Consider the following 16,472-nt stretch of genomic DNA (forward strand, 5'->3'; position numbering starts at 1 on the left):
GCCAGTGTTTCCCAACTCCGGTCCTCGAGAACCTCTAACAGCACACATTTTTGTTGAAGCCCTGGACAAAAGCACCTGATTCAACTTGTCAAGGGCTTGATGATTAGTTGACAAATATAATCAGGTGTGCTTGTCCGCAGCCACAACTAAAATATGTACTGTTGGAGGTACTGGAGGACCGGAGTTGGGAAACACTGCCCTTAGCTACAACACTGCCTGCCTACTGCTCATGATCGGCTTGCAGTAACAGGTGCTATTTAGACAGATCAAGGGTGCCAACACAGATCTGGATGTGACTTCTTTCATTGTTTTCCTTTAATTTGCCTGTCAGTGTGTTTCAGGCCGTGTACGACTGCCACATCAATACCACTGTTGGTTGGTCCTCAAGCTGTCTGACAGCTACCTAGCTCCCCTCTTTCTCAGTTCTCAAGCTGTCTGACAACTACCTAGCTCCCCTCTTTCTCAGTTCTCAAGCTGTCTGACAACTACCTAGCTCCCCTCTTTCTCAGTTCACAAGCTGTCTGACAGACACATAGCTCCCCCCTCCTCTTCCTAAAGCTGTCTGACAGACACCTAGCTCCCCTCTTTCTCAGTCCTCAAGCTGTCTGACAAACACCTAGCTCCCCTCTTTCTCAGTCCTCAAGCTGTCTCACAGACACCTAGCTCCCCTCTTTCTCAGTCCTCAAGCTGTCTGACAGACACCTAGCTCCCCTCTTTCTCAGTCCTCAAGCTGTCTGACAGATACCTAGCTCCCCTCTTTCTCAGTCCTCAAGCTGTCTGACAGACACCTAGCTCCCCTCTTTCTCAGTCCTCAAGCTGTCTGACAGCTACCTAGCTCCCCTCTTTCTCAGTCCTCAAGCTGTCTGACAGACACCTAGCTCCCCTCTTTCTCAGTCCTCAAGCTGTCTGACAGACACCTAGCTCCCCTCTCCTCTTCCTCAAGCTGTCTATATGTGTGTGTGTTTGTGATCACCCCATTCTGCCAGTGTGTCACTTCATGTCCTCAGAATCCACCAGAGGGCTGTCTCCCCCCCTCCTCTTTCTCTCTAACACTTGTCCCCCTCCTCTCTTGTTCCCCAAAACCGTGGTTTATTTCCACATCCATAATGGAGGATGTCTGGCTTTTCAGAATTTTGTCTCAGCAACTGTAGTACAGTCTGACGTTTATTCTCAACCTCTCAGCACTTGCGGAGCACCTTGTGATTTGTTTCATCTCCTCTCCCCCTCTCCTTTCATCGCTCTGCCCAAGCTGTGATGGAGCGTTGATATTTCCACAACTTCTCTAGCTTCAGATTTATTCTTTAAACAGTGCTATGTTCCAGTTCTATGTTCCAGCTCTATGTATCGTGCTGCGTTCATGTTTATTATCAACACAAGCTGAGGCGTCAGAATGTCAGGTGACTACACGGACCAAGCCGGATATTATATGCTTGCTTTGTTGCTTGACATAAACACTGTATATTTTAGTGTTATTTTTGGGGTTAAACATCATGACATATCCCACCAAGATATCCCACCTTAACTCTCCTATTTCTCTATATGGGATCAGAGAATAGCAAAATAAAAGTCAAGGTACAGTATCTTGACATGGAATTGCCATAGTAAAACCACAATAAATAATGACATGATTAATTGAAAGATACTGTAAATATCCACCTGAAAAGTCTTGAGAGTAAATAGATGAAGTCAATAAGGAGTGTATTGAGCTATTGACTAGCTTCTCCACACTTGATTGACATACTGTACACAGCCACAGTAACACTAGAACGCTTTACATGGATAGATACAAGCCCTTCATTCCACTGTCATTGGGTTTGACATGCCTATTCACCGTCTGTATACAGACCATCAACCCGCCCAGCCGTCTAGTATTGGCTCACTAAAGAGAATAAGAGAGAGAGAGAGAGAGAGAGAGAGAGAGAGAGAGAGAGGCAGAGACAGAGACTGAGAAAGAAAGGTGAGAGAGAAACTTTGTCAAATGAATGAGGAATCAATTCTAGCTGTCATGGGCAGAGCCCACTGCTACACTGTATTACTGACAGTAGAACTACGCAACCCAGCAGGGATTCCTGGGGCTTTTCATTCAGCCTCCTATGAATCAAACTATGACAGGGCTGTCACTCAAACAAGGTCGTAATGACTCCATTGGAAAGGGAATTAGTGCAACAGTTATGATATTTGTTCAGTGGTTTAAGGCTATTTCTGGGTCTTGGTCTGTGTTGAGGGCTTGTATGACACATTGTATGGATCGTGCTGTATTTGTCATGGGAGCCAATCCCTGCAAAGACTACTGTAACCAGAGGGAGATGCTAGATAGTGTCTACAGGCGTATACAGTAGAGAATATTAATATTAAAAATTAAAAAAATATCATAAACATCTAACACATCTAAACAAAGTGAATATGGAATTAAGAAAAGGACGACACTTTACAAAAGCAATTAGCCTTTTTTAATCTTACATTGCATTGGAAATGTACATAATATTCATACATGTTACAAATAATTTGTTCATAAAAATATATTTCTTTAAAAAAAAACTTTTTCCTAAATCGATTTTTATTTTATATTTTTTTTATTTTTATATATTTTCAATGCATTTAACATAGGAGTACCCAGCTGTACTGTACTGCAAATAGTATTTCGGCTTCCTAGAATTGTATGGGTTCTTTATTGCAGTCATTTTTATAGGAAAAGCTAAGTGGCAAAATAGATTGAAAGGTTTAAAAAACATGGCACCTGATGAGTGGAAAGGAAGAATGTGTCAGTGTTTAGTGTTTGTTCAGCAACACATGAAGTCCTGTGAGGTGAAGGAGAGAGGGAATGAGATCATAAGATTACAAAGAGAAAGACAGGAACAGGGGGATGAGGAGAGGAGGAAGGAGCAGCAGACCTGGTTCACATGGTTTTTGGTAGGCACTGTAAAAACCACCCACTAGGATACATAGAGTAATACAACAACAACAACAACAATTCAAAACCGTAAAAAAAAAGTGCAATATAATGAAAAGTCACAATGAAAATGTTGCGCGGACGAGTAAAAATGCCAAATAAAAACGAAAGAAACACAAATTCTGGAAAGATTGATCTCATTGGTTTGCGGTTGGCATGGCGATTGATGTCACTGTCAGTATAGAGTATCATCAAGTCTGCAGATAGACTGATCTGGTCTGTCATTGGTGAAAATGATGCCAGAAGTGTCACTGGTGGAGCCCATTGATCCCTTTCTGTATCAATGTGTGATGAGGTCGGGGTACTACGTTATCATAGGGGGTACTACTTTATCATAAAGGCACTGTAATGAATCACAGCTTGGAGACCTGGAGGCCTGCAGTCACGGACACCAACTAGGACTGACTCAGGTCCAGTGGGTGGCACTGGGCATTTATATGATACAGGGGGCAATTCATCTCATCTAGTGTTGAAAAATGCATCTGTTGTGCAAATTACATCATCAGACATTTTTGACCAGAAAAAATAAATAAAAATAAAATAAAAACTACAGACAGATGAAAGGATGAATACAGTAATAAATATGATTGTTAAACCTACTGGGTTGATGTTTGATTCTGCTCTGCTCTTCTGTTGATGTTGGATGGATTTTGTTCCATGATGTTGTCCCCCACAACTTCAAAATGGCCGCAAGGAGTACCGATATTGTCTTTAGATAAAGTGTAATAATTCCACATTTAGTACAAATTAAATGACACTCATTTAAAATAAGTTTTGCTTTGCAGACTTTAAGATCTCAATACTGACATTCCTTATTTAGGTCAGAATGAAGATGACTGTAAAGGCTAATAACGGTACCAAAGTATGATCCAAAATGGCAAATAAGAGTTAAATATTCCAGAAAACCTTTCTACTCACATCACACAGTTAACATCAATACTTCAAACACTTCTGATTGCCACAGTGGAAAAAAACACAGAATATGGGACTGAAGCTCGAGGACAGGGAGTTACGGTCAAAACCGTTGTTTTAAAAAACGGTTTAACCTTTTAAAAATGAACCCAAAAATACCTTTGTGTGTTTGACGATGTGAACAGCATATTTTGAAATATCTTTTTTTCCCCTCTTTTTTATAAACTCTTCAGCTCTCTCCCTTTGGCCCCTCCCACGTGGTAATATATAATACAAAAATATAGGTGGTGAATGCTCCTCCTATATATGCAAGAAGAAGATTTACAGATCCTTTTCACTTTATATAAAAGACCCAATCGACTGTGAAGAAGCACTCGCAGAGTGCAATATAATAAGGTAGCGTAAGAACTCTCCACGCCACTCGCCGACCACCGTGAAGATTTGGGTTTTTATGTTTCTCAGTTCTCAGTTCAGTCTTCTAAAATGTGATGTTGGCCCAGTGAGTGTCTTTCTCGACACACATGACCCAGTCAAGGTTCCTGAATAGTGTGCTTTAAGTACCAGAGGATTGGTTCCTTGTTCCTCAGTTCGTCTCGCCAAAAATGTCTGACACGCCTCTACTAGAGTGTCTCCATCGCTATCTCCAGTCTCAATCTAAACAAAATCAGCTCGTCTCACAAAAGCATTTTTTTTTTTTTTTTTTTTTTTACCTTGATATAAAATAAGAAAAAAAACAATGCAGTGTTTGCGGTTGCAGTCGCCAAGCAGACTTCATTATACCATTGTGCAGACTGTGTTCAGGTTGGGGTCGAACCGGACAGCTTTGCCTTCCACCGACTTGGCGCTGGTGTTGTACATGGGGTTCTCGAAGGCCGCCTGTCCGTTGTTGTTCTCGTGGACGGAGCAGCCTGTGTACTGGGTTTTAGGAGTAGACCTAGATAGGGGCAAAGACATGGTTCAGACTCAATGGAGAACAAGAGTCAGTATAAGTCAACATGTAGCCTATCTAAGATGTACTGGGTTTTAAGAGAAGACCTGTGGAGGACACAGCAATGGTTCATGGTTTTATACGTGAATAACAGCAACCCGTATGTCAAACAAACGCTATAGATCACGTGTAAAACTCATTACACGGAGAGCCGAGTGTCTGCGGGTTTTCGCTCCTCCCTTGTACTTGATTGATGAATTAAGGTCACTAATTAGTAAGGAACTCCCCTCACCTGGTTATCTAGGTCTTAATTGAAAGGAAAAACCAAAAACCCGCAAACACTAGGCCCTCCGTGGAGTTTGACACCCCTGCTATAGATCCTGACACAGTAGCACAGTACAGATGTAGGATCTTAATTTGAGCCAGTTTACTACAGTAGGAAAATAATCCTGCGGTAACAAGAAATGCGAATTATTATGTGGATTATAATTAATCAAATCACATTTTATTGGCCACATGCGCCGAATACAACAGGTGCAGACATTACAGTGAAATGCTTACTTACAGCCCTTAACCAACAGTGCATTTATTTTTAATAAAAAAGTAAAATAAAACAACAACAAAAAAGTGTTGAGAAAAAAAGAGCAGAAGTTGTCAGCTTCCTGCTTCTCCTGTTTGTCTCCGGGCCTCTAGAGGTCAGCTGTGTTCCCCTCTGCCTTAGTTCTTCCTCGTGTGTCCTCATTAGTTTGATCCAGGTCACCTGTGCCTTGTTTTCCCTTTAGTATTTTAGCTGTGTGTTTTCCCCTTGTTTCTCACTTGGTTATTGCGTCCTGACTATGTGTCTCCTGCTTTGTCCCACCGTGTCTGTCCTAGTAAGCTGTTCGATGTTATCTTTAGTTTGTTTTTCTCCCCTCGTGGAGTTGTTTTGTTTTGCCTCCTGTTTTGGAACATTAAATCAACTTACCTGGAGTATTGCCTTGGGTGTTTCATATGGGTCCTACAACACCTCCTCTGTGGCTAAGGGGTAGTACCCCCAGCTTTCCACATCTGAGACCGGAGTTCTAGCCCGGCTTGTGACAGAATAACCAAGTCACTCATGGACCCAGAAACACTCAGTTCCCAGGACCTGTTGGCGGTGATCACTCGACATGAGGCTTCTTTCCAGCGCCATGAAGCCGTTCTCAGCCGACAAGAGGAGCTGATGGCTAGTCATTCTCAACTCCTGGCCGAAATGATGAGTTCCCTCCGCCAGCTCTTTGAACGCCTCCCTGGTCCTCTCCCTTCCCCCAGGTCACCCCCCAGTGACGACAGGCCTTCTCGGTTGGCGGAGCCCCGACTACCACCTCCCAAGCCCTTTTCTGGGGATCCAAGCTCTTGCCAGGGTTTCCTCACCCAATGCTCCCTCACCTTTGGGCTCCAACCCTCAAGTTTTCCCACAGACCGTTCCAAGATTGCCTACATCATTACCCTTCTTTCAGACAAGGCGCTCGCCTGGGCTTCTGCGGTGTGGCAGTCCCAGGAGGCCTGTTGTGACTCCCACGCTGCATTTGTAGAAGAGTTCAAGCGGGTGTTCGATCATCCTGTCAGTGGGCGGGAGGCTTCCAAGCGCCTACTGTCTCTCCGTCAGGGCCCCCGAAGCACGGCAGATTTTGCCATTGAGTTCCGGACCATAGCAGCAAGGAGCGGATGGAATGATGAAGCGCTGAGGGTCTGCTTTCAGGGAGGGTTATCTGAGCCCCTTCAAGATGTGTTAGCCACCCGGGAACCAGCTGGAGATCTCGAGTCCCTCATAACCTTGGCCATCCGCCTGGACAATCGTCTAAGAGAGCGGAGAACGGCTCGCCGTCAGGTGTCTCAGTCCCAAGTTCCTCTGAGCAGCTCTGTTTCTCCTGTTTGGACTCCGTCATTCAGAGCTTCCCCGGCTCCTGAACTGCTCCAGGATTCCCCGGAGAGCATGCAGTTAGGCCGTTCCAGGCTTTCTCCCAACGAAAGGGAACGTCGCATGAGGGAGCGTCGGTGCCTCTACTGCGGGGTTGCCGGCCACTTCCGCTCCACTTGCCCCGAGCTTTCGGGAAACGCCTGTCCCCGCCCAGCTACAGGAGGGCTGTGATGGGGAGAATTAGAGCGCCTCCTACTAACGCTGTCCTGGCTATTCCAGCCACTCTGTCCTGGGGGGGCCACCAGCATCGGGTCCAGGCTATGATCGATTCCGGTGCCGCAGGTGATTTCCTGGATGTAACCTTGGCTAAGGAACTTAAGATCCCTACCCAACTACTTCCTCAACCCCAGGCAGTTACAGCCTTAGATGGCAGACCTCTGGAACCAGGAAAGGTTACCGAGGCGACTCAGTCCCTGCGACTTACCATCTCTCAACACCAGCAGGAGGAGACCTTCTATCTTATTGACTCTCCCGAGTATCCTATTATCCTGGGTCACCCTTGGCTATGCAGACATAATCCCCAGATCGACTGGCCTACTGGCACCATTCTAAGCTGGGGTCCCACTTGCCAACTCACCTGCATGCTTCAGAGTCCCTCAGCCCCTAGTACCCAGTTTCAAGAGTCTGTTGACGTCTCCCGAGTCCCCAGTGTTTACCATCGGTTCAAGGCAGTGTTCAGCAAGGCCCGGGCTACTGCCTTACCGCCTCATCGCACGTATGACTGTGCCATTGATCTACTCCCTGGGTGCTGCCCTCCTAGAGGTCGGATCTTTTCCTTGTCCTCCCCCGAGCACGCAGCTATGGACACCTACATTAAGGAGTCCTTGGCAGCCGGCCTCATCTATGCCTCTACTTCCCCGGCTGGGGCGGGCTTCTTTTTTGTTGAAAAGAAAGACGGGGGTCTTAGGCCTTGTATTGATTACCGGGGACTCAACAAGATCACGGTTCGGAATCGATACCCCCTTCCTCTCATGGCCACTGCTTTTGAGCTGCTTCAAGGGGCTTCCATTTGTACTAAGCTGGATCTCCGCAATGCTTACCATCTCGTGCGGATCCGGCAAGGAGACGAATGGAAGACGGCGTTCAACACGCCCACGGGGCACTATGAATATCGGGTGATGCCGTTCGGGCTCACCAATGCCCCCGCAGTATTCCAAGCCCTGATTAATGATGTTCTCCGGGATATGCTTAATCTGTTCGTCTTCGTGTACCTGGACGATATCCTCATCTTCTCGAGGTCACGGAAGGAGCATGAGGGGCATGTTAGCCGGGTTCTCCAGAGGCTCCTTGACAATCACCTCTACGTTAAGCCTGAGAAGTGTGAATTTCATGTTTCTCAGACTCAGTTTCTCGGGTTTATTGTCACTCCCGGGCACCTAGAGATGGATCCCAAGAAGGTCAAGGCGGTCCACGATTGGCCCACACCTGCCATGGTCAAGGAGGTTCAACGGTTCATTGGCTTTTCTAACTTCTATCGGAAGTTCATCAAGAATTTCAGCTCGGTGGTAGCCCCCTTGACGACGCTTACCAAGGGAGGAGGGACCAAGATTCACTGGGGTCCGGAAGCAGCAGGGGCCTTCGAGGATCTCAAGCGCCGCTTCACTTCTGCTCCGATTCTGGTGACCCCTGACCCAGAAAGACCTTTCGTGGTGGAGGTGGACGCCTCAGAGGTGGGGGTGGGAGCCGTCCTGTCACAGAGGGGTGCGGATGGGAGATTACACCCTTGTGCCTTCATGTCTCGCCGCCTGTCTGAGGCCGAGCGCAACTACCACGTGGGGGATCTTGAGTTGCTTGCGGTAAAACTGGCCTTGGAGGAGTGGCGCCATTGGCTTGAGGGGGCTCAGCACCCTTTCCAGGTTCTCACGGACCACAAGAACCTGGAATATCTCCAACAGGCTAAGCGGATGAACCCTCGGCAAGCACGATGGTCCCTTTTCTTTAATCGATTCCAGTTCCTCCTGTCTTACCGACCTGGCACCAAGAACGTCAAGCCGGATGCCCTGTCTCGAGTCTATTCTCCCGAGGTACGAGAGAAGCCCTTGGCATCGGTTATTCCGAGGTCTAGGATCGTCGCACCTCTTCAGTGGGAACTAGAAAGAGGGGTACGAGAAGCTCTTGTCCATGAGCCCGATCCAGGCGGTGGTCCTGCCGGTCGCCTGTACGTTCCTCTCTCTGTTCGGGCCCGCGTCATGCAGTGGGGTCATGAGTCGCCCTTGACATGCCATCCAGGCAGTGCTCGCACACTGGAGTTCCTCCGACGGCGGTTTTGGTGGCCGTCCATCAAAAAGGACGTGCAGGTCTATGTTGAGGCCTGCCCTGTGTGCAACCAGGGAAAGTCGACACGCCAGCGACCCCAGGGACTGCTCCATCCCTTACCTGTTCCTCGAAGGCCATGGTCACACCTTTCTCTGGACTTTGTTACGGGACTTCCTCTATCCCAGGGCAACACCGTCATCCTAGTGGTGGTAGACCGTTTCTCTAAGGCTGCCCGGTTTATTCCCCTGCCCAAGCTGCCCTCGGCTAAGGAGACTGCTGAGCTCCTCATGAACCATGTCTTCCGGATATTTGGTATTCCCCTGGACGTGGTCTCTGACCGAGGTCCCCAATTCTCGTCCCGGTTTTGGGGGGCCTTCTGCAGGCTTGTGGGGGCCACAGCCAGCCTATCGTCGGGGTTCCATCCAGAGTCTAATGGTCAAACGGAACGGATTAATCAGGATCTGGAGACCACCCTGCGGTGTATGGCGGCCAGTAATCCCACGTCTTGGGCCACCTATATCATTTGGGCTGAATATGCCCACAACACCCTCCAGTCCTCAGCCACCGGATTGTCCCCCTTCGAATGCCAGTTCGGTTACAACCCTCCATTATTTCCAGAGGAGGAGGCGCAAGTTGGTGTTCCCTCGGCCCAGCGCTTTGTCCAACGCTGTAGGCGGACCTGGAAGAAGGCCAGGCGTGCCCTCCTTCGGACCTCCCAGAGATACCAAAGTCAGGCTAATCGCCACCGCCGGACGGCCCCTAGTTTCCGAGCTGGTCAGAGAGTTTGGTTGGCCACTAAGAACCTGCCCCTCCGGGTCGAGTCCAAGAAGCTTTCCCAGAGATACATCGGCCCTTTCCGCATTGCTAGAAAGGTTAACCCTGTGTCTTATCGTTTGGTTCTCCCTCGTTCCCTTAGAATTAACCCCACTTTCCATGTTTCACTTATTAAACCTGTCTTGTCTTCTCCCTTTGCCCCCCCACGCAGACCCCCGCCACCTCCCAGGATCATTGACGGCCATCCAGCCTACACAGTCCGCCGGATACTGGACTCCCGGAGGGTCCAGAACTCTCTGCAGTATCTGGTGGACTGGGAGGGCTACGGGCCAGAGGAGCGCATCCTGGACCCAGGGTTGATCCGAGATTTTCGCACCCGGGGGCCAGGGTGTTCTGGAAGGAACGTCAGGAGTCGTTCCTAGAGGAGGGGGTCCTGTCAGCTTCCTGCTTCTCCTGTTTGTCTCCGGGCCTCTAGAGGTCAGCTGTGTTCCCCTCTGCCTTAGTTCTTCCTCGTGTGTCCTCATTAGTTTGATCCAGGTCACCTGTGCCTTGTTTTCCCTTTAGTATTTTAGCTGTGTGTTTTCCCCTTGTTTCTCACTTGGTTATTGCGTCCTGACTATGTGTCTCCTGCTTTGTCCCACCGTGTCTGTCCTAGTAAGCTGTTCGAAGTTATCTTTAGTTTGTTTTTCTCCCCTCGTGGAGTTGTTTTGTTTTGCCTCCTGTTTTGGAACATTAAATCAACTTACCTGGAGTATTGCCTTGGGTGTTTCATTTGGGTCCTACAACACCTCCTCTGTGGCTAAGGGGTAGTACCCCCAGCTTTCCACATCTGAGACCGGAGTTCTAGCCCGGCTTGTGACAGAAGTAAAATAAAATAACAGTAGGGAGGCTATATATACAGGGGGGTACCGGTGCAGAGTCAATGTGCGGGGGCACCGGCTAGTTGAGGTAGTTGAAGTAATATGTACATGTGGGTAGAGTTAAAGTGACTATGCATAAATAATTAACAGAGTAGCAGCAGCGTAAAAAGATGGGGTGGGGGTGGGGGGGCAGTGCAAATAGTCTGGGTAGCCATGATTAGCTGTTCAGGAGTCTTATGACTTGGGGGTAGAAGCGGTTGAGAAGTATTTTGGACCTAGACTTGGCACTTCAGTACCGCTTGCCGTGCGGTAGCAGAGAGAACAGTCTATGACTAGGGTGGCTGGAGTCTTTGACAATTTTGAGGGCCTTCCTCTGACACCGCCTGGTATAGAGGTCCTGGATGGCAGGAAGCTTGGCCCCAGTGATGTACTGGGCCGTACGCACTACCCTCTGTAGTGCCTTGTGGTCGGAGGCCGAACAGTTGCCATACCAGGCCGTGATGCAACCAGTCAGGATGCTCTCGATGGTGCAGCTGTAGAATTTTTTGAGGATCTGAGGACCCATGCCAAATCTTTTCAGTCTCCTGAGGGGGAATAGGCTTTGTCGTGCCCTCTTCACGACTGTCTTGGTGTGTTTGGACCATGATAGTTAGTTGGTGATGTGGACACCAAGGAACTTGAAGCTCTCAACCTGTTCCACTACAGCCCCGTCGATGAGAATGGGGGCGTGCTCAGTCCTCTTTTTTTTCCTGTAGTCCATAATCATCTCCTTTGTCTTGGTCACGTTGAGGGAGAGGTTGTTATCCTGGCACCACACGGCCAGGTCTCTGACCTCCTCCCTATAGGCTGTCTCATCATTGTCGGTGATCAGGCCTACCACTGTTGTGTCGTCGGCAAACTTAATGATGGTGTTGGAGTCGTGCCTGGCCAGGCAGTCATGGGTGAACAGGGAGTACAGGAGGGGACTGAGCACGCACCACTGAGGGGCCCCCGTGTTGTGTATGAGTGTGGCAGATGTGTTGTTACCTACCCTTACCACCTGGGGGCGGCCCATCAGGAAGTCCAGGATCCAGTTGCAGAGGGAGGTGTTTAGTCCCAGGATCCTTAGCTTAGTGATGAGCTTTGAGGGCACTATGGTGTTGAATGCTGAGCTGTAGTCAATGAATAGCATTCTCACGTAGGTGTTCCTCTTGTCCAGGTGGGAAAGGGCAGTGTGGAGTGCAATAGATATTGCATCATCTGTGGATCTGTTGGGGCGGTATGCAAATTGGAGTGGGTCTAGGGTTTCTGGGATAATGGTGTTGATGTGAGTCATGACCAGCCTTTCAAAGCACTTCATGGCTACAGACGTCAGTGCTACGGGTCGGTAGTCATTTAGGCAGGTTATCTTAGTGTCCTTGGGCACGGGGACTATGGTGGTCTGCTTGAAACATGTTGGTATTACAGACTCAGTCAGGGACATGTTGAAAATGTCAGTGAAGACACTTGCCAGTTGGTCAGCACATGCTCGGAGTACACGTCCTGGTAATCCGTCTGGCCCTGCGGCCTTGTGAATGTTGACCTGCTTAAAAGTCGGCTACGGAGAGCGTGATCACATAGTCATCCGGAACAGCGGTGCTCTCATGCATGCTTCAGTGTTGCTTGCCTCGAAGCGAGCATAGAAGTGGTTTAGCTCGTCTGGAAGTCTTGTGTCACTGGGCAGCTCACGGCTGTGCTTCCTTTTGTAGTCTGTAATAGTTTTCATGCCCTGCCACATCCTACGAGCGTCAGAGACGGTGTAGTATGATTCAATCTTAGTCCTGTATTGACTCTTTGCCTGTTTGATGGTTCGTCAGAGGGCATAATGGGATTTCTTATAAACGTCCGGGTTAGAGTCCCGCTCCTTGAAAGCGGCAGCTCTACCCTTTAGCTCAGTGCGGATGTTTCCTGTAATCCATGGCTTCTGGTTGGGGTATGTTAATGGACATTTTTGTAGGGGTTGAGACATTTTTCATAGTAAAAAATGTGTAATTTTTCAAGTAAAAAATGTCTAAGTGGAAATTAAAAACTTCAGAAGCCTTTTTAAACATCAAATACACTACACGTTTAAAATGTCCTATATTGCAGGAAAGTTATCCTGCAACAGGGTGATCAACTTAAGATCCTACATCTGTATGTGGCCTTTACTGTGAATTCAGCCCACAGTATAAAATTAGCTGGTGGTAGATAGGTACACTTACCTCTGTTTGTAAAGATAAAATCCGAAGCCTGCAAATATCAGGGCGAAAAAAGGCACAAGGATTGCTATGGCCACAGAGCTACTGTTTGTACCGTGAGGTGGATTGGACGAGTTATTACTTTCTGACATGTTCAAACCTGTGTGGGAGAGGAGACATAGGAACAACATGAATATTCTCACACTCACCTTTTGGCCTATATCAAATATCTATTACATACATGTTTCATTTCTATATACTGAAATGACACAACATTGTTGACATTGAGAAAGCTGATATAAAAACAATGTGGAGATGTTTACCTAGCCTCTGAAGTCCAAACTGGCCGTAGTCTCTACCCTGTATGAAGCCTTGAAAGACGTAAGTGGCACCGTCAGGTTCTGCAGACACCTAGGAGAATACAGGGAGACAGATATGGTCAGTCAGTCAGTTAGTTAGTCATTCAGTGTGTCGGTCGGTCAGTCAGTCAGTCAGTGAGTCAGTCAGTCAGTCATTTCTTTGAATGGTACTTTTCACTATGAGGTTACGTTTTAAAGGACAAATCTAACTTTTCAGAATTGTATTTTTACAAAATACAAAACAAGGACTGCATTTGAGGCCATTTTGTAATAAACATGAAGTAACAATGTATAACAAATGTCCATTGATATGTCTAACAAATGTCCATTGATATGTCTAACAAATGTCCATTGATATGTCTAACAAATGTCAATTTCAACATTATTACACCACGTCAGATGGTTATTAAGATACAGTGCATTCGGAAAGTATTCAGACCCCTTGACTTTTTCCACATTTTGTTACGTTACAGCCTTATTCTAAAATTGATTAAATAGTTCTCCCCCCTCATCAATCTACACAAAACAGGTTTTTAGATTTTTTTGCAAATGTATATAAAAAACCCAGGAAATATCACATTTACATAAGTATTCAGACCCTTTACTCAGTACTTTGTTGAAGCAACTTTGGCAGCGATTACAGCCTTGCGTCTTCTTGGGTATGACACTACAAGCTTGGCACACCTGTATTTGGGGAGTTTCTCCCATTCTTCTCTGCAGATCCTCTCAAGCTCTGTCAGGTTGGATGGGGAGCGTCGCTGCACAGCTATTTTCAGGTCTCTCCAGAGATGCTCAATCTGGTTCAAGTCTGGGCTCTGGTTGGGCCACTCAAGGACATTCAGAGACTTGTCCCAAAGCCACTCCTGCGTTGTCTTTGTTGTGTGCTTAGGGTCGATGTCCTGTTGGAAGGTGAACCTTCACCCTAGTCTGAGATCCTGAGCGCTCTGGAGCAGGTTTTCATCAAGGTTATCCTTTGCTCCGTTCATCTTTCCCTCGATCCTGACTAGTCTCCCAGTCCCTGCCGCTGAAAAACATCCCCACAGCATGATGCTGCCACCACCATGCTTCACCTTAGGGATGGTTCCATGTTTCCTCCAGACGTGACGCTTGGCATTCAGGCTAAAGAGTTCAATCTTAGTTTCATCAGACCAAAGAATCTTGTTTCTCATGGTCTGAGAGTCCTTTAGGTGCCTTTTGGCAAACTCCAAGCGGGCTGTCATGTGCCTTTTACTGAGGAGTGGCTTCCGTCTGGACAATCTACCATAAAGGCCTGATTGGTGGAGTGCTGCAGAGATGGTTGTCCTTCTGGAAGGTTCTCCCATCTCCACAGAGGAGCTCTGGAGCTCTGTCAGAGTGACCATCGGGTCACCTTCCTGAACAAGGCCCTTCTCCCCCAATTGCTCAGTTTGGCCAGGCTGCCAGCTCTAGGAAGAGTCTTGGTGGTTCCAAACTTCTTCCATTTAAGAATGATGGAGGCCACTGTGCTCTTGGTGACCTTCAATGCTGCAGACGTTTTAGTACCCTTCCTCAGATCTGTGCCTCGACACAATCCTGTCTCGGAGCTCTACGGACAATTCCATTGCTTGGTTTTTGCTCTGACATGCACTGTCAACTGTGGGACCTTATATAGACAGGTGTGTGCCTTTCCAAATCATGTCCAATCAACTGAATTTACCACAGGTGGACTCCAAGTTGTAGAAACATCTCAAGGATGATCAATGGAAACAGGATGCACCTGAGCTCAATTTTGAGTCTCATACAAAGGGTCTGAATATTTATGTAAATAAGGCTGTAACGTAACAAAATGTGGAAAAAGGGAAGGGGTCTGAGTACTTTCCAAATGCACTGTATGTAAGTCGCTAGCGTCTGCTAAATGACTAACATGTAGATGTAAATGTGTCAATTCCACAAATCCTTCCTGTTAGTAAGAAACGGTAAACTTACAAAACCGTCCATGGACCATGTCTCCTCCTTGCCCAGCGTGGTGTGAGTGGACGTTTTCACATGGTACATGAGCAGCATCAACCGTGCTTCTTGGCTCTTATAGACACCTGCAGCACAACAGAATAGAGGGGGACAAGAGGGTCGATGTGAGACCAGGGCACAACACTGATATAACTGGTGGTACTCAGGGGAGACGATCACAGACAATGACCCCATGATGATTGTTTCCCTCTCCTATCTCATTGTCTGTTTTTCTGTCTGTCTGTCTGTCTGGAAAATGAAAGCAGGTGATATGAATACTCAGTGAGCCATATTCTTTAACCATGAAGCAATTTACAGCAGTGGAACACTCATCAACTGTACTTCCTATTTCTAACTGCCTCCTGCAATTGAAGGCAAAGAAAGGGAGCACCATATTAAGGCCTCTCAGAGGTCCTGGCCCTTCGCCACCGCTGCAGCTGCAGGTGAACTGACTGATGTACACAGTGGCAGTAATAAGACACATTCAATTAACACACCCAATCCATTGCCTGGCCTCTCTAAATGTATAATAAGCTGTTATTAAAAACACAAAATGGCTGCCTCCCTCGCCTCAGCGTTACGATTACATTGTGATCCCTATATCTCCCAGACAAGGCCATTTCTTCTCAATGAGTATGTGAATGAATAGTTCTTCATTCACCTGTCTAAGTCATAATTGGCGACGGCTGGGTAATTCCCAGTCCAATTTAAATGGAGAATATTAATTAGATGATGTAAATGACATGTCAGCTGGGGCTAAAGGCATTCGTGGAGAAACGAGGGGGGAAAGAGCGAGGGGGGAAAGAGCAAGGGGGGAAAGAGCAAGGGGGGAATGAGCGAGGGGGGAAAGGGAAAAGGGGCCTCGACACTCCGGATAATTATGGTAAATCTGTCAAATATTTGTCAGATCTGATTAATATTTCATTTAAGAGAAATGGGGGGGGGGAGATTTTACACGTCCATTAGGCTATATTAATGAAGTACATTAAGGGACTGAATATTTTTTATATTTAGGGACGCCTATGTGAAAACACCCCCAAAAAACGAATATGTAAAATAAATGAGTCATCGGGATCATCAGCCAGGTCGTTCAAGATTGACATCGAAATTGGATTGGATGTCCTGAGAACGTCGGGAAATGCCTTCAAAACCGGCGACTCGGGGCAACAGTGAGCGCTATTACCACCAAGTAGCCTTGGGTTTTGCTAGGGCGTTGTGGACGGGGGTAATCCCATGACTCTGGATCGATCCCAGTCGTGGAGACTGGTTTTACATTTTTTGTTTTAACCCTATCCCAAACCTTAACCCTTACTTTATCCATTCGGGCTGAGTGC

General features: G+C 47.3%; 1 protein-coding gene across 1 annotated transcript in view; it reads right to left on the reverse strand.

The window, feature by feature from the left end:
- Nucleotides 1–4,636: 4,636 nt before the first annotated feature.
- LOC311132780 (CUB and sushi domain-containing protein 3-like) overlaps nucleotides 4,637–16,472 on the reverse strand; it is a gene marked incomplete at its 3' end in the record, with an annotated part of 471,294 nt that continues 459,458 nt past the window's right edge. Inside the window, 4 exon segments of the mRNA XM_084166101.1 lie at nucleotides 4,637–4,796; nucleotides 12,839–12,974; nucleotides 13,138–13,225; nucleotides 15,118–15,224. Of these exon segments, the coding sequence (XP_084022227.1) occupies nucleotides 4,637–4,796; nucleotides 12,839–12,974; nucleotides 13,138–13,225; nucleotides 15,118–15,224 (491 nt within the window).

The sequence above is a fragment of the Coregonus lavaretus genome, assembly GCF_964263955.1.
Source record: "Coregonus lavaretus genome assembly, chromosome: 7".
Lineage (NCBI taxonomy): Eukaryota > Metazoa > Chordata > Actinopteri > Salmoniformes > Salmonidae > Coregonus > Coregonus lavaretus.